General features: G+C 33.4%; 1 protein-coding gene across 1 annotated transcript in view; it reads right to left on the bottom strand.

The window, feature by feature from the left end:
* Positions 1 to 27,394, bottom strand: part of Best2 (bestrophin 2) — a 146,297-nt gene that overhangs the window by 16,327 nt on the left and 102,576 nt on the right. Inside the window, exons 4-5 of the mRNA XM_089646100.1 lie at positions 14,460 to 14,589; positions 3,905 to 4,143 (exon numbers count right to left, since the gene is read on the bottom strand). Coding sequence (XP_089502226.1) covers positions 3,905 to 4,143; positions 14,460 to 14,589 — 369 coding nt within the window. The remainder of the gene's footprint in view (positions 1 to 3,904; positions 4,144 to 14,459; positions 14,590 to 27,394) is intronic.

Raw genomic sequence — 27,394 nt, 5'->3', positions numbered from 1 at the left:
AGCCCTCGCGTACCCAATTTCTACCAATTTATAACAAGTTTCACGTTAATTCTTTAAGTTTTTAAATTCCAAAAAAAAAAAAAATTTTTGAAGATACATATACATATGTTATGCCGAATCGTTAAATATATGAAATTTCCTCAATAGAAGAAAATCGAAAAGTAAGCTCAGAAAATTATTAACAACACGTTGTTCTGTAATTTAACATGTTATAGGCATGACAAATTCACAGTATATCTTTGAATGCAACTAAAGCATTTGTCGAAAGATTTTTGCTCTATTTCAAACGAGTCGTATTTATTAATTATAAATTATAATATTCATAATTACAAACACTAAATATTCTTAATCTTGATGCTCACCACTCTTCTATATATATCTATAAAAAAATCAAAAAAGCAGTGAAAACTAATTGTATGAATTATTTTAGTTAACATTTAGTATACTCTGTAATCCTATTATACTGTAAATTGATTAATTATTTAATAAATAAATAAAAAATTAAATATTTTCACCATTTTCGCTTTACCGTTTTTTAAATATTAGCGCGCTCCCTCTAACATTCGTATTTACATATCTCCCTTCCAAACCATCTTTGAACGCTTACTACGGGGCCTTAAGATAGAAACATCTGAAACTGTTAACTGCGGTTTAAAGCCAATGAATCCACCTAGATTTCACAGTTTGCCCCATATTTATTTTTAGGTTCTTACTTTGGCACATTATGGTAAGTGATCGCTCAAAACGTTTTTTGGAAACATGACATTATATATGCCAAAAATCGCACGAGTGGAACGTTTTAAGGCGATGCACTACGTCGTGTAATATTTTAAATTGAGCCGCTATCAATAACAACCCTTACGTAGATAGCGATAAGGTTTAAATTCCCGCTTAAAACCATCCACCTGTTTTGATTTATGCAAGAAAAAAACATGGCCAAATCGTAACTGAAAATGGGTTCGTAAGTAGGAGATTTTGAACTTTAAAGCAGTTTTCTTAGGCCTTATTCATTATTTTTTTCTGGGCTTATAAAAAGACTTGCCTAAAAAATACTCGATCATTTTAAAGGAAAAGATGTATTCTACTCGCAGTATTTAATTAAAGCATCTGAAACATTTCTAGGCGACCAAATTTTTAAACCAAAAACACATGATTTTACATTACTACGTATGGCATCGCCTTAATGCAAAATAAAATCTTAAAGCACGTCTGAAGAAAATGTTTTCTCGTTTTATATGCACTAACACGATCAAATTTCCAGAATTTGAATAAATTATTTTATTTCAATAACGTATAAATTATGGTCTTAAAACGCACACGTAAAAAACTAATACCTACATTATTTGTTACTAGTTCCATTACTCACGCCAACAATAAAAATGTTCGTTTTTTCAAAGAACATAATATTTTTTTATTAATGTTATATGACGTAGGCACACATAATCTGCAGCTGAACAAATCTGGATATGAAATAAACGGATATAAAACATTCTAAGACGTCTTATAATAGCTAACATGCGTTTCGTTTTCATAAGTGAAAAACAATTTTAAATAGAGGTTAGGATAATTAATTAATTTACCATTATTATTAGCAACTGTTGGTAGCTTTGATGAATTTGATTGACTCTAATGTATTATAATTATTAAGTGAATTATTTTTGATTATATTATGTAATCGCATTACTATATTTGTGTATCTACTTACATACTATTATATTAAATGGAGCCTTAATGTGGATATTTTTCCACAGTATGATTATGAATTTAGAGAGGAAGTACAAAATTTCCACAGTTTGATTATGAATTTAGAGAGGAAGTACAAAATTTCCACAGTTTGATTATGAATTTAGAGAGGAAGTACAAAATTTCCACAGTTTGATTATGAATTTAGAGAGTAAGTACAAAATTTAAGGTATACTCGTATATCAGACATAAAACGGCAGTAAAATACAATTGAGAAAATGGTCGCGAGATATAATTAATCATCATAACAGATCTATATTCGATCTGGACATTTATTACAGGTACATGTGCACTTTCTAGAGTGATAGGCACTTTCAGTATCGCCCTAGTAAATTACGAAAGACAATTATTCAGAATCGGAACGTTGTTTGAAATGGCAGTTTTTGGTGACCTGATCTGAATATCCAGGTACTTTCCCCTTGTACTTCCTCCTTCTTAAGCGCTACACGGCATAATAACTTAAAAATTAATCACAATACTACTTTAAGCCTTGAAAATCTCAAATCATATGGCACAAATAAAAACAAGTTTATCTGTATTCCAGAGAGATACAGACAAAATCTGAATTTGAATCGTGTGCTAAATACTTGATAGTTTTAAAACAGTGTTTTACATTGGCAATAGCATAGCAATAGAATAGCTGGGATAGCAGGCACTTATTCATATATTACTTTTAGTAAAATAAGAATATATTATCACGATGTGGGAAAACGCGTTCATAAAAATCCTAATATTTTCACATTTTGTCATTATATATTATGAAGGCAAATGCAAATGCACGAATACGTGTTCCGATATATTACGAATTTACTAAAAGTTTATCAGAAAGCAGCCTGTATTCCCGTTGGATTAGGTGATTATCCACGTGTAATTAGGTGATTTAATGACCAAACAAAACATTGAGAAAACAAAACAATAAACCTAGCTTAACCTAACCTAAACTAATCTAACAATTCAAAACTTATTATTTTATCATGTTCTGTTTTGTATCTGTTCTGGTTTAACCGGTTACCCTATTGCTAATACATAATACGTGTAATTTATGTTGTATGAATTTCCAAAGTCATACATTTTGTTGTCGCTTTAATAAATTTCCTTATTCGCGATTTGCAGACAGTATACGAATACCAAATCATCACATAATTTCGGCGTCATTAGCCACTTTTTTTACACTTTCCTAGAAATGCTCGGAACATGCTTTCTAAATTACAAACACGTCTAACTTCCTATGTGCGGCTAAACTTTCGTGTTTCTAAGCGAGGTAGATTTGAACAAAGAAAGTTTCCTATTGTGCTTGATTTTATGAAAAATGTGTTTAATAACGGGATTAGCTATTTTGGTGGTGTGCGCTACTAGATGGATTCATTTTTTAATCGTGAAATCAATCAAAGTAGTAAAATGGTAGGTAACATTTTTTGTTTATGTTTTCCGTTTAGATTAAACGTATTTATCACATTAGTTTAGATTTACCAGATTAGAAAAATACATTATATTTTCTTACTCCTTAAATTTAGTGTTGTGGAAAGCCATACATTCATAAACTTGTGCATGTTTTCGAATGCACTGTACTTAAATACTTTTTTTAAACTTCTTATTTCTAAAACATCAGTGGGTAGGGACCATAATTTTATATTCGGGTTATGACTTACACTGAAAATTTCACATTATATACTTATAAATTTTATGTTTTTAAATTTCGTTTCATTTATCGTTATTTTAATCTCTTCATTGTTCAGTCTGATTTAGAATAGTGTTTTAACTGTCGCGAGAAGGTAAGAGAGCAGAATAAGAAGAGTAATAAGATAAAGAAGAGGAATATGAGAAAGGAGAGGAAGAAAAGGAAAAAAGCGTAGAAGAAGAAGAGGAACAAGAGGAAGAAGAATATGAACCAGAAAAGAGAAAGAGGAGAAATAAACATAAGAAGAGGTAGAGTAATAAAAATAGAGAGTGGAAAGAAGAGAAAGAATAATAAAAATAAATAGAGTAGAAAGGAGAGGAAGAAGAGAAAGTAGATGAAGATTAATAAGAAGAATAAGAAGTGAATGAAGATGAAGAAGAGTAAGGAAAAAAGATAAAGAAGATGTAGAAGAGGAAGAGTAAGAAGAGGAAGACGAGGACCATAAGGAAGAAAGAAATGAAGAAGCAATATAATATCACTGACCTGCGTATAGACGAGTGGCACACAGACGGTGTCGTACCCGATGAGGCCACCCAACCGCCGCCTGATGTCGGACAGCTCCATAAGCAGCGTCTGTACGATATGGTCACTGCTGATGAGCCCTTCCTTGCGTGCACGGTTGATGATGTTGGTGGCCCACACCAGAGGCATCCAGTACTTGGACATGGGGCTCTTGCCATCCATCTTCTCGAACACCTTGCGCTCGCTCTCCAGCATCAGACCTATAACAGAACAAGGCGCTTGAGAATTATAAACATGATTTGGTAATAGGTAGGTATGTAAAGTAAAGTAATCGCGAAGGCGCACCAGGAATTATAATTTTATCTAGAACGTAATAACAACATTAAAAAAAACGCAATAATGAACGGCTAAAAAACTCTCCAGAACAAATAGTAATTATAATGAAAATCAGTAACACACATTATTTCATCATGGACACTTCGCACACCTAGTAAATTATCGCTTAACTGTCGTAAATTCAATTTCAATTAAGTATTGTTGTTACGTTGTGAATTTACATGTGGGTAGGTAATATTTTTGTTTTACGGAATATTAATGATATTAATATTCCGCAAAACAACTCTTCCATTACCTGGGTTCAGGTTTTCCTATAAATGAGGATTTAACGAAATACAACGCCTGTAATTCAATCGAAAGCTTAACTTATACTAAGGTAAAACGTAGGTTCTTCTTCTGTAAAACCATTCATGAAAAACACAACCCTTGAACACCATGGTAGAGATTTTTGTAGTGAGTCATAACATTAAAATCACCGTATACGTTCATTCATTCCCACACTTACGTTATACCCTACACAAATCAACACCATTTATGGTAATTTTATTGTTTTGTTCTTGTTATTTTACTAATTTATAACTTTTAACTGTTAGAAAATTAGAAATATATTAATCATTGTACTGTTAATGTTACAATGCAGAAATAAATAAATTCTGAACTAGACAAGTTAATAATAGGTGAAGTAATAAAACCTGACCCTACTAGAATACTCAGTGCAAGAAAACTATATTTCGCTGATAAGAAAGTATTTCTCGGCAACGAAACAATGAACCTTAAAAACCGAGACAATAGAGTAATACAGTCGACTCTTTGTTATGGAAAAGTTCAATTTATGTTTATCTTTTTGCTGCGCATTGAAAAGGCAGCAGCCAAGTTTTATTCATTAACAGTATTGAAGGTAGCACTTTTGTTTAGTACAATGCAAGACCACCTACAACAGAATTACATTATTGCAATATTCCTGTGCCAAATGAAACAAGCATAGAGACTTATGCATAACTATGAAAGGTACCAGCAAGTACTTTATATGTGAAGCCGAACATTGATAGCAACTGCATGTCGCAATACGCACAACCTCGGAAAGTCATTTCATATTATTGCTAAGGATTGGACACGCCGATCAAACCGTGAACTAAGAAAAACACTCCAGGTAAATTTCCACGGGGAGTCGTATCGGTGAATCGTTCATAAAACGTCGTTTATTATTTCAACGATAATAATAGTATTAAATGGATTGTTTTTAGAGCGCTCTTGAAAACGTTAAATAAAAGGTAAAAGGAGATTTGTTTGAAATTTTAAATGGGATAGAGTGCTCCTTATTTAGTAATAATTTTCATTGGATGTTATGATGTTGTTCTTATAGTTCTAAAACATTTAACTGCTTTTAAAAATGATGTCACATAAAGTTTTTTTATACCTGAAAACATGATACAAAATAGCAAAGCGATCGCAATATAAATAAATAAATAACATGTTAAATTCCGCAAAAACGCCTTCCATGAACAGGATTGTTTTGAAACATATCTTTGCAAGTATTAAAATATATTTAAATAAAAAGGAAAATCTGCAAGTTGTGATTCTACATTATGGTTTTCGCGCTTTTATTAACGTCCTACACAAAGCGATGCAATTTGTGTTTTCAAACAAAAACTACGAAGCGATTATGAGATTTTTACCTAGAAAATGATAACTCCGAAAATATACAGTTTGGTTAAACACCATAATATAATTTATTTTTGTTTCGGTTAGTTTATGATTTCCTAATATTTAAATGAGTACCTCAAAGATTGTGTTTCATGCCTCTTTGTATTTATAATCTGCACTAATCTGATAAGTACTTACCCAAATGCATGACAAATGGTTTTAGTCTATGCTTCAAAAATAGAACTACTTGTCATTGTTATTTTTCGGTGTCTATTGTCACTTACTGTTGTATAAAATTTGGCATCTGCAAGTTAGAATAATTTTTCTTCTCCTAACAAATTGATTAACTTGCCACCTGATAATATGAAAATGAATTATTTGCTGCGCATATTGCATGAGCCAGATGAAACCTTACAATTGCAGGAAGGGATCTACAACAGATTAGTGCACGTTATTATTATACGTTTAGGCAATTCTTGACTATAATCTTTGAGGTGAGCATAATTTGTCAGTTATACTTTTCTTTGAGTATAAAACCCGTCTTTGTTGGGGCTATTTACATGCTACAACACAATTATTACTTAAAAAGAATTGTAAAATCATTGGTAGTAGAATTCTCTTATCAATATTCCTATAAATAATAGTAACGAGCGTCACAAATCTAGTTCACAAAGGACTACCAAGCATAAAAACCATATCGGGATATTAATATTAATTGATATTGATAACATCGTCTTGCAGTCACCCTTTTCTATGTATTTCGATTTTCCAAATAAAACGTTTTCTCATGTAAAACATTTAAGAGTGTCAATATTTTTCCTGAATGAGTGAACAGTTTTGGTTTTATCTGATAAATCGAAGATTAAAAAACAATCTTGGGGAAGTTACTGATAGGCAGAGACAACGATAAAAGCATGAACTAATTTAAAAAAACATTGTGCTAAGTTCACATATTAAAGTTTATCTTGGGTAAAAATACACAAACAGATCATAGGAAAACTTTTCTCTGAATGATAGGAATTGGAATTTAAATGGTTTTATAGAATATAACCTCTTCTATTAAATTACGGTAATTTTTCAGCACATAACAATTCTTTACAAAATTGTGTAGATATTGCTCACATTTGAAATTAACTCCGCCGAGAAAATTAACTTGAAGAAAATCAATGTAATATTTTCAATTTAACTTAGTTGCACCATCTCTTAGGCCAGTTAGTAGGCAATTGCAAAGAAGAAAACAATTGGTTTGAATGAGGATTGAACCTTCTTCCCCACAGACTGGAATCAACACGCTAAAACCTAACCCAAATCCTAATTGGATAGTACCATAGACATGTGAATATTAGTAGACCTGCCCTAAGTGATTAAAAGCGTATTATTCCCCACTCCCCATACCGGTTCCATTGGAGCCGGCTGGGCTCGCGTATGGCTTCCCGTCAATCTTGAGAATGTGACGTCATCATTCTTGTTCGAACTAGCGTCGAGCTATGGTCGAGGCATTTTATGAAATAACACGGCAAAATAGTGGCTTGTGATATGAAAACTTGTAAAAATATATGTGAAAAAGAGAATAAACCCAATTGTCGTATTACATTCCATATGTAAGCGTCATTTTAAGCTTATTCACGTCGTATAATATGAATCAGTTGTAGAAACATATACTATCACATCGAGCCAATATTGGTCGAATGTAGCGATTCTCAAGTGTGCGCATCGTTGTTACTGGGAAGTAAATTATGAACACTTATAAAAGTGTCTTAACTAAATACGTAAACAAAATATTCGACTCTGAAAATAGAAGAATTTTTTTTTGCCGAATTTGGACTTCGCAAATTTGTTCATAACGTGGCGAGTAATTTGCGCTCCCATGTAAAAATGTCTATTCATTCAAAAGCAGATTTTACTTTTAAGAACTAAATGGTGATATTATAATGCGAGATGCCTATATACTGTCAGATTGATTTATTGACACAGTCAGCTTTACCCCCTTCGTTCTTCAACAGTTGATTTTACCCCTCACCTTTAATTTCTAGTCTATATATTCATATGTCTGTGGATAGTACCGACATTTATTTCATATAATAATGCTGTTAATTTTTAAATATAATGTTATCAAATTTCAGAAAAAATGGGTGTGCGCGCGTGCATGTATATGAGTTCCATCAATGTTAAAATAATGCATTGTCATCGACAAAGAGTCTATCTGCCGACTTTCAGCAGATTCGAGAAGTAAGTTAATTTCCACTGGATTCAACTTCATTTATTCGCTATTCAAATTGACGAATTTAAAATGGGAGCAAAAATTTAACGAAATAACTTGTTTTTTGTCAACCACGATTTTCAATAGACGCACACTTAAAAAAAGTGGTGTGAAATATTCTTGAAATTTCTAGCATACTGCGTAAAATTATTCAGACGCGACATGCGATAAACAAGGTATCAAATTTGTTTTATTAGTTAATAATTCTTTATTTGTTTGAATGTTTGACAGATGTCGTAATTTTCAAGTTTACTAACTTGAGAAAGGTAAATTTCTTCTTTTGTCCTGAGGCAAGTATTTTTTACTCTAAGACTACAATTAATATCCGGTGATTTTTAACAAGTCTGAGCTATTATTATCGTTATATACAAAACAAAAAACACATTCGAAATCATTCATATTTACTTCTTGAACGTAAATCTCTGGACATTGGACGTGAATAAGGATAAATGTTTAAAACCAAACAAGAATAATGAAATCGATTTCCAATTCAAATTAAAAATTAAATGTATTAAGTTTCTTGAATCATGATATTCCTAGAGTTAAAATAATGTAAGTTTGTATAAACATTACAAGATATTTTATGTAACTAAGTAATCGGGGAGTTATTCTGGGTCTTGTAAAATACATATAATTGTTACAACTACTCAGATTTAAGATTCAACTTGACAACATGAAGGGCTTTAATAATAGTTTTTTAAAATTTAATTTAATAATATTCTTTTATGCGTTTGTTTTGCGTTTGTGTACTGTGTAATAATACACACTATATAAATGTATATGAACACAAACGTATTTGTTCATACAAATACAGAAAGGGTGAAGGTTTTTTTTTAATTTTTGGAAAGACTGTTTTACTATCGTGTCAGTGTACGTAAGCGAGCTGCAGACGATTGTCGCACCATCTCCATTTGGAACTCGGTAGCGACAAAAACTCATTCAATCAAGTAGCATAATGTCGAATTTTGCTTTCAGAAATATTAGAAAACTATAACAGTAATACTATAACATTGTCTTATTTGTCAAATCTAAATTAAAAACTACTGCTTATAACGTAAAAAAATATTTTTAGTTCTTACGCTGAAGCTTTTTCTCTGTGACCGGAGTAGACGCTTATTGATAAACAGTGTTCTAGACCATTTTGCATTAACTATGCTTGGTGGAATCATATTAATTGGTGAAATTAACTTGATGTGGCTGAGGTCCACTACTTTTGAAAATCTAGGCTTTTGGTGCTGGGGATTTCAAGATAATCGGAGGTTTTTGTGTATGTATGAATTATCATTGCATCATGTAATTGCTTCATCGCATTTACTGTAAACTTGGACAAACCATCAGGTTGCGTAATTAGAATTTCAATTTCCAACACAAATTTGCAATCTGTTATGACTTTTGAAAGCAAAATTCAAAGATAATGATGCTGTACCTCTTCGGAAAAATTTGAGAAATTCTCTAATAATAATTGTATCATATGTAACTTTTTGTAATACTAGTCAAATACAATTCCAGACTCAGACCGTTTTATTTCCAATTATTTTTCTTCCGTTTTTTTTTCAGATATGTTGCCAGTGAACGAGAAATGGGAAACGGACTGGCGAATGCGCGAACGTTGAATATTTCATATACTATTGTTTGAATACAAAGTTTAAAATGAGAAGACTAAGGACGGGTTGTTTCGGAGAATTTAAACAATTCATCAAATTTCAAAGTTGATTTTAAACTTCTGTGAAGGTTCTATTCAAGTTATAATAGTATATCATTATTAGAAAAGGGCTTCACAAAACTAAAATAATAACAGAACTTGAATAGAACCTTCACAAGACTTGTTAATCGACTTTGAAATTTGATGAATTATTCAAATTCAATTAATCAATTTTCAAAGGTGATTTTCATGTTGTGTAAAAGTTCTATTCAAGTTTTGTTACTATTTCAGATTTGTGATACAGCTGGCCAACAATGGTATAATAGCAGAATTTCAATAAAACCTTTACCGAACTGGAAAATTAACTCTGAAATTTGACGAATTCTCCCGATTCTGTGAATCAACCCCGTCTAATCGTTATCACACTATTGTACTAGAATATATGTTCTATTTCAATTTCAACAGTTTGTATGGATAGTGCTGTCAAATTTATTTGAAAATTAAACGGTCCATGTGGAGATTTATTCTTTTAGTTTAAAATAAATACAAACATTATTCTAGAAAAGTACGAAAATGTAAAATCATGCCAGTGTCAAAAGCATTATAAAGGATAAAATATGTATAGATACACATATATTTTTAATTTGACGCAAAATGTGAGCAAGAAACAATGTGGAGTAGGCCAGCTGTTCATACTAAATGAAAGAAGCGTCGAAGTAAACATTACAGAAACAAACATTGGATCCATGAAATGGCGCGGAGAAAATTTATCAGTAATGTAAACATTTATGTTTGGAGTAAGTACTTACATCACATTGGCCAGTGATGGCTAATAATTACAAACCTGAAATAATTTATAGCCCTAAAAAATGTTTTTTTCGAAAGATGAGCATTGAAAAGGTAATATTACGTTATAAGAAATAATGACAAATTTTTAGTAATTCTCCCCATGAAGACGTTACATCGACGAGCAAAACTTTTGATAAAAAAAACGAAAAGACAAGACGCCAATATATTGCAAATGTCAAATGTTTTCTTTTTTTATGACATATTACGTAAGTGACTAGCATTTATTGAGTTTGGGGATATTTTTCAATAATCTAGGAATATTTAAAGACAGAAGATCACATAAAAAACTAAGTATGCATTAAAAAGAAAATCCCTAAGAGTTTGATCTACAAATCTACACCGATTTGAAAGAAAACTGATGTCGCCAATTTACATAAGACCTTTCATTTCCTAGACATAAGGGCAAATAGAACTTACTTTGAGCACACAAAGACATTTCTGACAGTTTTCCTCTTCAGAGGTTTCAAGGATAAATATGTTCTATGCAAGCACGTCACACATATTCTATGTTATATTAAGCTTGCTGAAAAATAGAAAAAAATTTCAGTATCATAAGAAAAAACTTTTAAGAACGTTGAATTTACAAATGAATGATCGCGTTTTCTGTCTTATCATCAGAACTCCAATGGTGCCATCCTCGTAACTAGTACACAGAGACTTGTACAAATACGAATACACAATTGATTGGATAATTTATATAGCGTCGTTTTCATAAAATAAACACATTACAAGCACTCCTGACATTATAATTAAATATACTGGATATGTAATGTCATTTTTAATAAATTTTACACACGCGTATACATTTTTTTGATTGAGCATTAAATGCATAAGTTAATATTGTGGTTGTCCATTGACGAGACTGAACAAATAATCCTCTTGGTGTTATCTATATCGATATGAGAGGACTCATAAGCCCCAGATAGGTCATCGAAATGACTGCCTCCTCAAGAAATAATCAACATTTTAAAATGCTTTATCAATACCTTCAAAGACACGTCCACTTCTCAGTTGGTTCAGTAAGCGGCATTCCATATATGTAGCTCTATTCTCGTAAAAATAATACAACATGCACCTGCAGGATAGCTAATACTAGCTAATTACTAATTAATAAAATCATTGTTACTAGAATCTGGGAGTATGATTATTTAGTGATTAAATGCAGATGTTCCTCGAAGGACAAAAGGTTGTTTGTCGTTAATGGTCATTGTTTTCATTCCAAATCCCACACCCTGGTCACGATACAACATAATTATACTCACGTTAAAATTTTAATCACCTCTATGGGAACTAACTGCCTCACGTGGCCGTATTGTGAATTGTGAAGAGATTGAAACGTCGGGATGTCATGCTATAAGGTAATAATGAATTTACATTGTAATTAAAATGGTTTGAAATATTAATGAAATGCGATGCGGGCTAAATTAAAAAAAAGTATTTTTAAATCATTTTTGATGATTGCATATTTGTATTACCACGTAATATGACCGAATTGAGAAAAATACATAAAATAATTCAAGGCAAGGTAATTTGGATATTTATAGGAGACTAGCTACAGTCTCTGGCGTTGCCCGGCCTTAACGGAGTTTTTTTTTTAAATCAATCTTAGGCAGTGCCCTTCCTCTTGTTTTGAAGGTCAAGCGTGCGATATTTCATCAATTTCGGTGTCCGACCTCCCGCCACAGACAATCTTATTATTGATGGACGTAGAGAGGAATACCTTAGGAATATATCACTGAAACAGGGAAGTTAAGGAATAGGTATGATTAGAGATTTTCACGGCCAAAACGTTGTCCGAAACGATAGCTACAGAAGAAGGAAGTGAGATTATATCGATAATAATTATTGCCTATAAACGATTTTATGTCGAAACACATCACTGATTCTTTATACACATATCACCACTGACCCGAGTGGTGCATATTTAGTTTTAAATTGATCTGTTAATTAGAATTCGAAGTGAAAATAATGAGCGCACGTAAAAAATTATAAGTAAAAGTATATGTAAAAATTTTGGTAGATACCGATTGACTCCTAAGCTCGATTTTACTCAACTCAAAATAAGTTTTCAAAAGTATTACAGGGTTAAATTGATCTTGTTTATCCCAAGCGGACACTCTCCGACAGCCTCGATGGTAATGTATGCAATATTTTATAATCATCATTACTCAATTTAATACTGCTCGCATGCGGATAATCGTTGTATTTAATATAATAATTGTCATATAACCTAAAAAGATTAAAAATGCACTTTTTCTTATGTTGCAATTATTGCACCTTTGATGCGGGCTGCATGCTTTTCCATAGATTATTTGATAGAGTTGGTGCACTCGTAATTCCTCTCGATAATTAGTTTTCGATTTCGTAATAGTTAATTGAGAATTGTTGAATCACCGGTTAAAACAATTTGTTAATAAAGAATGAATTCATAGAAAATTAGGATGGTAATACCTATTGTTGAATCATATCAGATAAACAAACAATTTAAATCAATTAAAAACTACATTAAAATCTTGGCGTACGGAATTATCAGAAAAGAACTGAAAAGTATTTTAAAAAAGTTATCTTATAAGTTGCGGAAAATATGTTACCCAAACTTGATTTTGAACCTGAGAAGTCGCTGAAAATCATTTATGCCTCTGACAGACTACGCTATAAGCGTGCTATAATATCGTGGGTTGATCTATTTCAGCAAATCGATCGCCATACATTCCCATTGGTAATGTATGGCGAGAAATAGGCCAAATCATGATGCGTATAGCGTAATGTGTCTCCACCTTAATCCAAAAGCTAGATCGCCTAGCACAGGATCTTTTAGTGAGAAAGACTAAAATGGCATTCTGTACCTATATTTATTAGGTACCATATCTTCTCAGAACTTCAAAATAAAATAACAAAAAATAAATATGAAACTACTAGATAAAAATTGAAATATTATTGAAGAAATTTGTTGAAAATATAATGTTTTATGAACGCTTTATCGTGTTGGTGTAATCGTATTATATATTTATCACATTTCGCAAACACACTGGGACCGATTAACATAGCCACGATAGTGGAACGTACCCAATACCCCTAACTAATAAAAAAATAACATTTAACAAAACTTAAAAACAAGCAAAGTTGCGGTAACACTTTCGTTCAATCCATTTGTTTTGTTTTTTTTTTTGCAAAAAGCAACCATCAATATTTATCACCCATGCATAAGTGATAGATACACCTTATATAAAGATTAATAAATAATTCACATTATATTTATTTTTCTAGGATGGGAGGATATATGGCTAAAAGTAAGACCAAACAGGAATCTTTTAATGTGAGCAATTACAAGGCAATTATGTTATGTCTTGTGACCCAAGACCCCTCATCGTCAGTAGCATTTTGAGGGACAATGTTTAGGTTACAGAGCCGTGTTATTTTCTCTTTTAAGAGCCAGTTTTCGTCAGGGCAGACGCCTGAAAAATCACCTGTCTTTAAGACGAACACTGCATGAATGTCTGAAACGATCTAGTTTAATTAAACGATCTTGTTTAACTAATTGTATATTTATTTACTACTTTTACTGCGGTATAAAAAGTCGCACGAAAAACATTAAACGTAGGTTCTCGTTTCGAATCATGTTACAACGATGAATTATACATAATGTTGTCCCATCACACAGCAAAACAACAATAATAGGTTAGGTTGGCTTAGATTAATTTTCTTCAATTATCACGGAACCTTCTGGAGAGCATCGGGGTGATAACAGTGCTTCCAAAAATCAACAAAATAGCACAATATCATGCCATCAGTACCAGGGCAGCAGAACATCAAACATAGCACAGGTTAAGAGAATCGCATCATACCGGAGTCGACGACGTGCTGCCAGGTGGGGAAGCGCCTCTTGACGCGCAGGGACACGCGCTGCAGCGTGATGACGTAGGCCAGGATGGCGTATCGCACGATGTTCCGGCGCATCAGGCGGCCCGTCTCGTCCTGCAACAGTACTCACGATTAGCGGCCCGGTGTGTTCATAACAGACATACACACGCACACCTCATACAATGGCAAACAGCGAAACAATCAATTAACAACAGTTCATGTCAATACATAATAGCTATAATACTTTATAATACAGGTTATTTTTTTAGTCATGAATCTGTACAGTCGCTGGCGAATCTTTTTATAGATAGGTACATAACATGATATAATGTTTCTAATTGGATTTCTTTCTATTACAAAGCACGACAGAAAGCAGCTGTGCTTGTCATTGCGTACGAACTTGTATGTGTGAAGGAAGTTTTCACGTATATGGTAACGTGTGTCGGTATGCATTGTGAAACCGTGCCAAGACTATAAAAAATACCGTATCGGCTTTAAAAATGGCAGAGGCATACCGCTAACAGATCCCTTGTAACTTATTATTAATATTATGATAAGCGACGCATGTAAAAAAAAATAGTAATTGGTTTCGGTGGAGCTTTCGGTGGCAGGACCACAGCAGTGAATAACCAAATGCAGATGCTATTTGAAGCAGTCGGTAGATTATAGGCGTTCCCACAAAATCAGTGGGCAATTGCATATTGACATCATTTACAATAACCCCTTTCGGGCCTTTTCACTGTTACAAAATCACAAACTTTTTTTGAAGAAACATTACGTAATTATTTTAAAGCCCTTCCAATTTCTAAATCAGTTTAGAATTTTTGTTGGTTAGGTTTCACCATTCGTCTCCGCTGACCATGTTATTTCATCAATTTGCGGTTTTTGTGTACGCTTGCATCCTTTACCATTCTTACAAAAGACGCATTTTTAATAATGTTTGCAAAACCGCATATTTCATGGTGAAAATATAAAGAAGTAAATAAAGATTTGTGGTCTTAGGTCAATACACGATAAGTGCAATATTTTAGTCAATATTTACAGGGACGAAATAATAATGATTCATACTGTTCTATTTGAGAAATGTCAATTTTGCACTTATTGAATTTTGACCTCAGACACATCAACAGATAAACAAATTGTTTTTGTTATTTCATAAGAACGCGTATACACAACGTATCAATGAAATGAAAATATAGAAGCTCGTGTAATCATGTACGTACACCTACTTATACAGGGTTTTCCAATAATAGGTGTTATTTTGATATTCAATCGTAAAATATCAATGGTTTCGTTACTTGTGTGGCACGTAGCGCCATCTTGTTGAAAGTAAACGTTGTCCAGATCAATACCAATACCAATACAGAAAAAAACATTAATCATCTCTCGATAGCGCAATCTATTCACCGTAACTGTGCTCCAGCCTCATTTTCGAAAAAGAAAGGTCCAATGACTCCGCCGTACCATAAACCGTACCAAACAGTCACACGTTGAAGATAGAGAGGTTTTTCAACAATAAATCTTGGGTTTGCCGAGCCCCAGATGCGAAAATTCTGCTTGTAGACGACGCCATCGAGGTGGAAATGGCCTCATCACTCAAGATGATTTGCATTTGATTCACTCAAGTGAATTTTAATAATTTCAATGCGTTGTTGAAGCGTGTATCATTCCATTTTTTATTAATGGCGTAGTTTCTACTTGTCAAATAATAAAAAAAAGACAGCTTCAAAAGTAACACCTACCGAAATAGCGGGCTATTCAAAATAACACCTCTTATTGGAAAACCCTGTACATCGTGTACGAGCAAGCCATACCAAAAAAAAATCCACCAGGGTTTTTACTTTGCGGATATTTTGCGGAAGATCGTGGAAGCCTCCACACTATCCGTTCTTGTATGAAATCAAGTAGTATTTATTTTAGACATTGTGTGTACGCAGATCTTTAGTCGCAACGCACAAACACGCAGTAGGTATTCTGGGGCTGACAGATTACGCTATATGCATCATGGCTTTGCTTATTACAGTGTATCGCTTGCCATACAATCCCAAGCCACGAGAATATAGCGCATTTGTAGCATGGTCTGACACAGGCTTTATGATGCTACAATCGCAGAATGAAACAGTAATATTTAATATAAAGATTTTTTGAGATAATAAGTTCTGTTTGGCTAAAAACATTTTTTTCGAGTAACAACCGTTGAAAGAAGGGTAAATGCAGGAAACACGATTAATGGAGGACTGATGTTGCGAAGCTAGTAATCCACAATGGGGTGCTGGTACCTATCCTGAAGTATGGCAGTGAAACATGGAACAATCAGAGGAAGGATGAAAGTAATCGGAATGCTGTAGAAATCAGATCCCTGAGGCGTGTGTGTGCTAAAACCATGTATGATCCTGTGAAAAATTTGGAGATCCGCAATGAATACTGAATTGGATTAAGAAATTAGTGTAAGGAAAATGTATGACGCTAATGTGAATGGTAGAAAAAGTCGGGAAAGCCTGACGAAGAGATGGCACAATCAAATGAACCAAATACTTCAGTCGGAATATGTCAAGAGTAAGAATAAAAGAAGAGTGTGTATGAGACGATATATGAATGTGAATAAGTGAGTGAGTGAGTTTGTCCCAAGACCAAGTTGTTTGGCGGTATGTCCTCTCTGATGGTAAGTTAGTTAGTTAACAACCTTTTAAAGATCCTATTGAACCGTAAAAACTAAATAATGGTATAACGTAGTATGTATGTAGGTACACTCGTAGCACATACTTAATTTCCTTTATGAAAAATGATTTATAGATAATATGTATTTACACTTTTTTAAAGAAAGACAAACATTCCCGGGTTACAGTTACAAATAACACTACGATATTTGAAAATCTCCAACATCCATCAAAGTGAGCGGAAAATGTTGCTTGCGTCGTGGTGGAGGACCTGCCCGGAATTGAAGTCACAACGCCTGGGTGGGAATCAGACGTAATGTAAACTCAGCCAATAACCACTCATAATATGAACCAGAGATGTTATTATCCTATTCAGCCGTGTATTATGACTAATCTAGTCAGGTATTCACTTCCCAATGTACTTCTGATTGACTGAAATGACTTTCGCCATGTGTACTGTTTATATCGGTATAAGCAGATACAAACAAACCAACATTCCACTTCCCCATGTCCCTCGGATCCCCATTTTTTCGGACTCGTAAAGTCGAAAAGTCGTAAATCCGCCGGTGAATAAATTATTTTCTTATCGATTGGTTGATATTTACAATTGGCCAAAGACGCCAAACAACGATCACATGAACACTGATAAAGTGGCGATTGTGAAAAGTGCGCGGCTGCCGCTGCTCGACTTCTCGTTGCAAAACATTGGACGTTTGTTATGGTGCGTTCGTTCCGCTTTGTCGGACCATACATTCGATTCGAATGTGTTTCTGTTTTATTGTATAACGAATTAAAATGCTACTTATAGCCCAATTCATACGGACCCGCTATTTCCTAAAATCAGCGGCACCAAATGACTTTGTTAACTTACATATGTCATGTTAATATTGGTTAATTACAGACAGGTTATTTAAAACACCATCACACTTTTTGATAACCATTAAATCGACGATAGATTTAAGCGATTCCCGCTAAACGCTGTTTCTCGGCCAACTTTAACTTTGATTAAAATGCGATCGGCTGACAAGCTTAACAATGTAACAGTTATGCTTGACAGCTGATTTGGTGGACATCGAATGAGATGGAATTTGAAACACCACAACCCGTAATTATTCAAGAGAGTCTTGTCAATTTTTTAATACATCTACTTAAATTTCAATACTTAAATTTTCAATGTTTTCTTAATTGAATGAATTAATAAATGAATTAATGAATGAATCGATGAATTAATGAATTAATGAATTAATGAATTAATGAATTAATGAATTAATGAATTACTGAATTAATGAATTAATGAATTCAAGAATTCATGAAATAATGAATTAATGTATCAATGAAGTGCAATCTTGGCACTTGAAATTGACCAACATTCTGACGTCCGTTCGAGCAATAACTCGCCTTTCTCTGAAATTCGATATTATAAAATTAAACAGCAGTTAATATACAAAATAAATCTCGGTATCATCCAATCAGAATTCAGCTTAAGTGATTAACTCATTTTATTCAGTCCCTGGGAATGAATGTTGAATCCTCAGTCAAAACAAAATTACCTATATATATTTGTTTTTTTACGAGTGGATTTTATATTAGTGACAGATTTTTTTTTGCATTCATACCAGTTTGACCTTGATAATAAACTTTCAAACTGACAACGTATTTATCAAAGTTGATTACGCAGCTATATTTACGCATAACACGAAGTCTCAAGTTGATAGAAGCTAAAACAGACCAGAATCAATTGAGTACATCGTTAATTTTAAAATAATGATTTTGAGATCTTTTTTTGCGAAATCGATTTGACAGCAAATTATTTTTTTCCTACCAAGGAAAGAAAGGAAAAACATCATGAAGCCATAAGGCAACTTCAAATGATTGTAAAAATGTTCACAGAAATATATATTATCGCATATAAACTGGGCATAAATTGTTGTTTTTTTTGCTTTCGAATAAAATCGCACCCGCTGACAATCAACGTCCTTGTTACGTTGAAGCTCAACTTTTTAGTACCTTGGCCTTTTGGTGCATTTTCTGGTGTCCAATGGCAAATAACTAGTTGTATTGTATTTTAAAATACTGAATACATTTTGTATGAAATGTTTAGATACGTACATGAACATATGAGGACATTTATCAATACAATATCAAAATACCAAAATGTAATACCAAATATATGCAAAATGTATACAAAATGTATATATATATATATTAATGAATTAATGAATCAATGAAGTACAATCTTGGCACTCGAAATTGACCAACATTCTGACGTCGGATCGAGCAGTAACTCGCCGTTCTTTGAAATTCGATATTATAAAATTTAACAGCAGTTAATATACAAAATTAATCTCGGTATCATCCAATCAGAATTCGGCTTAAGTGATTCACTCATTTTATTCAATCCCTGTGAATGAAAGTTCAATCCTCAGTCAAACGAAAATTATATATATTTGTTCATATATATATATACTTACCTATTGCATAATGTTACTCTATTTCTCTTATAATTAATGTAACTCGCTCACCAAGCATAAGAACCAGTTTCTTCTTTGGTGAGATTGCGATTATAAATATATTTTGTAACCATATGTAATTATATAACATCACTGTGCCTACCGATATATATTAAATAAAAATTGATATTGGGTTCCGTGTTAACTTAAAACAATGAAAATTCAACTCACCTTTAACAAGAGGTATATATAAAGTCATTGAAAGCGATGAAAAAATATAACCTATTTTACCTAGTTTCAGTTTCATCAATTTTCATGATTTTATAAATACCACTTGTTAAAGGTGTGTTGTCCGGTCACCTTGAAATTGTAACCTTTACAATATGGAAGATATCCTTCATGTTAATGGTTAAGCCTTCATTAATCAAATTTGATGAATTGCTCAAATTCTATGAAACAACCTGTCATTAAAAATGGAATCTTTTAACGTGATGCGTTTTTTTGACAACCTGATCTTAAATGGAATCTCACGGATTAGCCCCACGAATTTGACAAATGTTTTGTTGCCTTAATGGACACTGAAAACTCAAGAGACATAATATAGTACGACTGTCTTCAAACAAAGTTCAAATTTGATCAAAAGTTTCATTGAAATAATTAATATGTTACACGAAACAGGTGTTTTTTTATGTAAATATTATCTTGCCACTTCATCTCTTCGCCTGACAGAAAACCTAAATTACAGACGTCAAACTCACAGCTTATAATAAAAGTACCTGGCGCCGGTGTAAATATATTTTTACATTATAACCGAGCGCCAACTCTCTCCCATTAGTCCAAGTCACTAAACACGACTAAAGTTTTTTAATGCAACACAACGTTTCAATCTTAAATGGTGGTCTCATATACATATTTGTTAATTAAGGAAGTTTTCGGAAGGAAAACGATGGGAGAGGTTTAGGGGGGAGAACATATACATAAATAAATGTGCAGACAATTTGTGCAGATATTTTGCCAGTTGATTGAATACGACAGCGGCTCCTTCGCATGGTTAGCCCAGTTAGCGGAGGCAAAGGTAAAGCTGGAAAAACTGGTTGCGGCAAAGGTCAGAACGTTTCCCCGTGCATCGGAATCGATCCGCATTAAATCTCGATTCAAATACGATCACTTAGAATTAGAACTCATTCATATCTAGGAATAAGAATCCCTTTATATTAATAAATGTCCCTTTGAAAAAGTCTGCTACGTGAGGAAAAGACAAAGATGAAAATAATAGATCGCAAATAAATAGTTACGATCTAGCATTAGACCATAGAGCTATACAATTAGATTCGCTATTGCGTACCAATATCTTGTCAAAACTTGTTATACTAGCGATAATCGGTGCGCACTGTCGTAGACCGGATTTTGTATTTTTCGATCATCTTAGTTAGTGCATTGGAGGCCATATCGGACGGACAAAATTAGAACCTGTATTTTTACCTCATGACTCATCTAAATATAATACATCAATGCATTGTACCAACTCACTGCCGTGTGTAAAGATATCGAATAATAAATGAATTCACGCAAAAGCACTATCCGAAAGGAATACATACATACATGAAGATTTTTTGTAAATTACACAATGTTAAATAGCAAATAAGTCTTGGTTAGTATTTCCTTTATAGTTTAAACATTTGTCTTCGAGAATACACTGCCTATATTTACAGAACATCATACGAATGACATATTATTCAGTGCATTTCTATCTGCAATACCAAAAGATTCAAGACTCAATATTTAACATAATTATATAAATATGATTTAATCGATATATTATGTCAATTGCAATACAATAAAAGTTTTATACGAATTCGTGCTTCAACTATTTCTCAACATTAGGATACGTTGCACCATAACATTATTAAACTATTACTATTGAAATTAAATAGCATTACGTTGGATTTTTATAGCGAGCTTTGTGAAAAAAGGATTTAAAAGTTGCAAGGACGTCCAGTAGTAGCTGATCGTATCTAGATATAGACCATTCTATAAACAGACATTTCAATACCACAGGTCAGTATCGGTAGAACATTTTAAAATCATTAAATGTTTAGATCTATGGTAACAAAATGATGAGGCCATAATTTCATTGTATTTATAATATTTTCAAATATAACCGTGGTCTTCGGTAAAAAATATAATAAACTAGTGGGCTTGGGCAGATATCGTCCTGCCACAGACCGCCTTCTATATAGGGAAGTTAAAATTTATAGTTGTGTGTATTTTTGGATGAGGGTTCCATGATAACTCAACATAGTGACAATTCAACACACTTTTAAAAAGTGATATAGTGTCATTATAAACGATTAATTTTTTTTTAACCCAACCTAACCTAACCTAACCTAACCTACTTAACCCAGTTAATAAAGTTTTTGTTTCATCACTTTTCATGACTTTATATAACTTTTTAAAGATTTGATGAATTATCATATTGATGATTTATCTGGTCACCATATGCATTGACCTGAAACCGCAAATATTTTACTTTGGCTTGCAAGTGAACTCGAGTAGACCTAGATACATCTCGACATTGTTTGATTGGTTATAAATTATCTTTACACTTAAAATTCCCAGTAGGTGGATCACGAGAGGAGAATAGCGATCAGCTTTTTATAATGTAATTCCTTTAGTAAGTTGCAGATATATTTAGCATATTGGAAAGTATCACTACTTTTACAATGGTGGACCAGGTTGATGGAAGGCGAACGGAACATCGGTAACTAACCACAGAACCGCAGAGTTATTGAGGTCATTACCTACTCGTGGACGCAAAAGTCATGCAAATCATCTCTTAGTTCTGAATCCTCGCTATTTCTTCTCCGATAAGATGTTGTTCCATTTCTAGTTTACTCCGCAATAATGTCCATCATACGAACCATTTTATGGCCATTACGATTCGTTCTGTCAAAAGACTTTCATGTCTCGTTTCAATATGTACTTTACTATCACTATCCTAGTATATTCTTTGATTCTGTGGCGAATCTAGCAAACTAACTAACCATGTCGCTAACCCGTTTTGGCACATCCTCCTTGCGTCGCCTTCGTTTATGCATTGTCTCAGATTCTTATTTTTGAGTCGTTACCTCAATGCCGATTCGAATGCCGAATTCTGTTATTCAGTTTTCCTTGTAGTGTCTCCGATTTCTTTTTTCATCCAATTGCGAGTTATATATTTATATTACACTCCCTCTATTCCACTTATCTCAATCATTTCGGGTGTGCACATTTGCAATAAGGTGGTATACATGTCAAGATTCCTCTATATAAACGTCACAGGTTAGATTTTTTTTATGTAAAATATCTTTTAGCGCGCCTAGGGGGGTAAAACCGACTCTTGCGTAGCAAGCATGGCAAGACGGGACGACGCTCTTGCACAGAAACCGGACAACGCTCTTCCATGGAACGATGCATCATTCGGAAAGCCTCGTGACTTGTTGGCTCTGTGACCAAAACTCTGTGAGGTATATTTGCTTATATTCTCACTAAAATTAAAAATTTAAATCTTGGAAGTTGAAATTATTCCTGGCATCCAATCAAGCTGAAACTTATCGCAAATAGTCTACTTATCGGTGACAATGCATTCTACGTACTTTTCGTTTCAATTCATCCAATCGTGATTTGGCTCGGTTAGTAGAATGGCCAACTCCAGTTACTATTTAGGAAGGTTCAAATCCAAAATTAGAATATTGAAAATAGATATAGTAAAATACAAAGAACCCCCCCTAATGGTTGAAATGCAAATAAATTATTGAAAAAATGTAGTAAAATAATTAATTTTGTTTACGGGTTGATTTCTTTAAAAAAAGATTAAATAATAATAAGAGAATTGTGTTGTTATCAAAATATAAATACTTGCATAGTTTTAATTTCACACTATATATTAATGACTTCAATGTTAAGTTCTCAATTCACCAAATTCCCCACATTCACCCTTTTGCCAATATCTTCATAGGTCTTCCTGTTTTACGTACAGTAGTGTGCCAAGATAAAATTATAAACTGCAATTATTATCCACTTGTTATGGCGGATTAAGATTCTTTCGAAGCTGTTCAATTGGATTTCCAGCGGACTGTAGCGCACATCCTGTGACGGAGGCCAGAAGTGGTTTTAGAAACACGCCACATCTAAAATAGTCGAAACAACAACTTTCGATTTAAAACAACAACAAAAAAACGTTGCATAATTAAATTTTGTCGAGGACCGTAGGAAGTTTGGAAGAATATATGAATAACAACAAACTTGTATTATGATTTTCATATTCGCTTTAGCTTGATCAATGCTTTTTGACTCTACCGATTTATAACCATATAGGCCCAAAAAACATTCCCTCCGTCTTTTTGAATGGTGAGATTCTGAAAACAGTTGAAACCACAAAATATCTAGGACATGTCATCAACAACAAGTTAACGGATGATGAAGATATTAACAGGCAGAGGCGTGTACTGAGTATAAAATGTAATATGCTCAGTAGAAGATTTGGGCTCTGTAGTCCACGAGTGAAAAAGACGCTCTTCATAGCCTTTTGCACCACCCTGTACACATGCGAGCTCTGGGCTAATTTCAAGAAAAGAACAATGGAAAGGCTTCGAGTGCAATATAACAACGCTTTCCGATTGATGTTCGGACTCCCCAGGCACTGCAGTGCCTCATCGATGTTTACAGAAGGGCGAGTTCCAGGATTTGCAGCTCTGTTAAGAACCAGGATTGCAGGACTGAGGGAAAGGATAAACCATTCCAGAAACATTCTTATCATAGAATCCCGTCTGACTTCAGGATCGAGCATTGAAGACCATTGGAGAAAGATACTTGCTCCCACAATCTTAGATCCGATGGATTCCCGTGCTTCTCTGGTTTAATTTAATTTTTAATCTTTTTTTTTATTTATTTTACTATATGTAAATACTATCTGTACTTATATCCTCTATGGGATGTGTGGGATTGCACTAACCTCCCCACATCCTGGAATAAAGAATTTATTATTATTATTATTATTATTATAACAAGTTTCTCGTTAACTCTTTAAGTTTTAAGTTCCAAAAGAAAGGTTATTTTTTATGATAATATCCATATATTTCTTATGCCGAAAAGTTTATTATATGAAATTCACTCGATAGAAAAAAATCACAAGGTAAGCTCCGAAAATTATTTAAATCACGTTTTTTCTGTTATTTAATATGTAATAGGCATGAAAAAATTCACAGAGTATCTTTAAATGCAACTAAAGCCATTGTCAAGAGATTTTTTTCTCTATTTCAAACGGGTCGTGTTTTTTAAAATATTATTGCTTAATTGTTATTTATTTATTTATTACAAAATAATAAGTTATAATGCATTATACCCAGTGAGTTTACTAAACTCATTTCGGGAAAGACAACATTATATTAAAGACAAGACAACATAGATACATTAAAATAAATAAACACAGAAGTTATTTTGGAGTTCAAAAGAAAAAATGTGTCAGTCATTAATAAAACTGCTGAGGAAATAGCTTTTAAGAGCTTTTGCCAATGTTTTTTTGTTCGTTGCCGGAGTTAATAGTTTTTTTAATATTAGCGCGCTCCCTCTTACATTCGTATTTATATATCTCCCTTTCAAACCAACTCTGAACGCTTACTACTCGGCCTTAAGACCACGAACATCGAGGAAATATTAACCGATCGAATTTATGTGCAAATTTGGTTGGAAAAGTACAACAGTAGTTGTTCCACGACTCGGAGAAGGCTTATAATTTACGGAGCACCGTTTTTATGTTATGTATACAGCTTTTTAATGTTATAATATTGTTGTGAGTTTTGAATGAGAGTGGGAGTTTGTTGTAGAGTTTAGTACCTTGGAACAGGAAGCTTTTTTGGCCAAATTTTGTATTTGTAGTTGCTTGTTGGATATGTTTTTGACCCTGACACATTTATTTATTTATTTATTTATTTATTATTGGATAATTTGTATAGCGCCGCTTTTGTGAGATATCACCTCAGGGGCGCTTTACAGTTGATGCAGGTATTACAGAAAATATAAATATTACAAAAATAGAGTGAAGTTAAGTTAAGTAAAATGAAGTAAAGGAACAGGTGACACGAAGATAGAAGATGGAGACTCTGCAGCAAGAATCCCAGGTGGTGAAGAAACTGGTCCAGCTGCTGCAGCGAAAGAGTCCACCGCGTCCACCAACAGTGCCAGCACGAGGTTCGTCATCCGTCCAGGTATGTGTCTGCTGCTAATAAAGCGCTGACACACTATCCTCTCACAGATACCAGACCTTGGCAGCACCGCTGTGACGTTCTACGAAGATAGAAGATGGAGACTCTGCAGCAAGAATCCTAAGTGGTGAAGGAACTGGACCAGCTGCTGCAGTAAGAGAGTCCACCGCGTCCAACAACAGCGTCCAGGTATGTATCTGCTGCTAATAAAGCGCTGACACCTCACATAGATAAGAGACCCTGGCAGCACCGCTGTGACGTTTGGCAAGTCCATCATTTATCTCCATGTAATCCTGTTCCTGGTAATTGTTGAAGTGGTGCATTCTGTCCGCAATAAAAAAGCGACGGTTGGGTAATAAATTGCCCTGGGCTTAGTAAAAAACCAGTGTCCAAGCTTGCCCAGTTTCCGAGAATTTTGTTGAAAACATCTGGAGTGTATTTACCGGTCGCCGTTCGTTTCGAAAGTCCGATATTTTTGAGCAAATTTCAGAATATTCACTTTAAAACACTGCACTCAAATCACATATTATAAAGTTCTAATAATTATTAAGTTTATTTTTATTTAAGTTCAAATGTTGATGGATTGATTTTAAAAATAATTTCAAAGGGATGTTGCCTCATTTCCCTTGAAAATACTAAAAAAACACAAAGCGGTTGGAGGAAGCGTTAGGACGCGTCCTGCTGCCACGTGTTAGTTGTTATTTCTTGTGTTTTGTATTTATGAATATGTAAAATTAGTATTGTTTTAGAATAGAGTTGTTTTAATTGACATGATGTATAATATTAATTATATATATTGTTATATATGTATATATAAAGATTTCATCAGTGCTAGTTTTTAAAGGGACTTTCGGAATAATTCCTTAAGCCTTGCTAATTTCTAGACGCCAGAGTTTCATTGAAAGTAGTTATAGTTGTTTCAGAAAAGATATTTTCTATTTCATTGACTGAGTGTAGCAAAGTCGTGTTTTAACTCGACAGTTTGGCATTTCATCTTTCTGTCTGTCTGTAAATTCGTTGTTCCATTTCCGGATTCAACATTCTGCTGCAGCCACATCATTATTGTGCAGTACCTAGTTGACTAGATGGCTAACTTTGGCTGAGCTTTTCAATATTGTGGTACCTACCTGCCCGAAGAAAGTTTGAAGATAGTGACGTTTCTTTGGACAAATTGTATAAATTCTTAATTGAAATAATTTTTATTTTCCATAAAATGTTATATGGTTAGTAATTAAGTAGGTGGGTATTTACCTAAGTAAGTACTTACAAATTTTATGATTTCGCTGGTATTCTCTAAGTGTGTGTTTTCTCTTGTGTGGAAAACTACAAGTACTACAGATCTTCCCGAAATAGTTACAGGCCAATATCTTTACTGAGTACAATCTCCAAAATCATTGAAAAAATAGTAAAACTAAAACTGGTTAAGTTCCTTGAGGAAAATAAAATCCTTTCAAATAACCAGTATGGCTTTCGCAAAAACCGTAGTACTGATGATGCAATTGCAACCTTCACCAAACTGATATCCGATAACCTTGATAAGGGTAATAAACCTCTTGCTGTCTTTCTAGAC

This window comes from Hesperophylax consimilis, chromosome 23 (genome assembly GCF_061612785.1).
Source record: "Hesperophylax consimilis isolate HC1 chromosome 23, BYU_Hcon_1.0, whole genome shotgun sequence".
In the NCBI taxonomy this organism is placed as follows: domain Eukaryota; kingdom Metazoa; phylum Arthropoda; class Insecta; order Trichoptera; family Limnephilidae; genus Hesperophylax; species Hesperophylax consimilis.
Note: the sequence above shows the minus strand (reverse complement) of the source record. Positions and strands in the feature narration are given on the sequence as shown.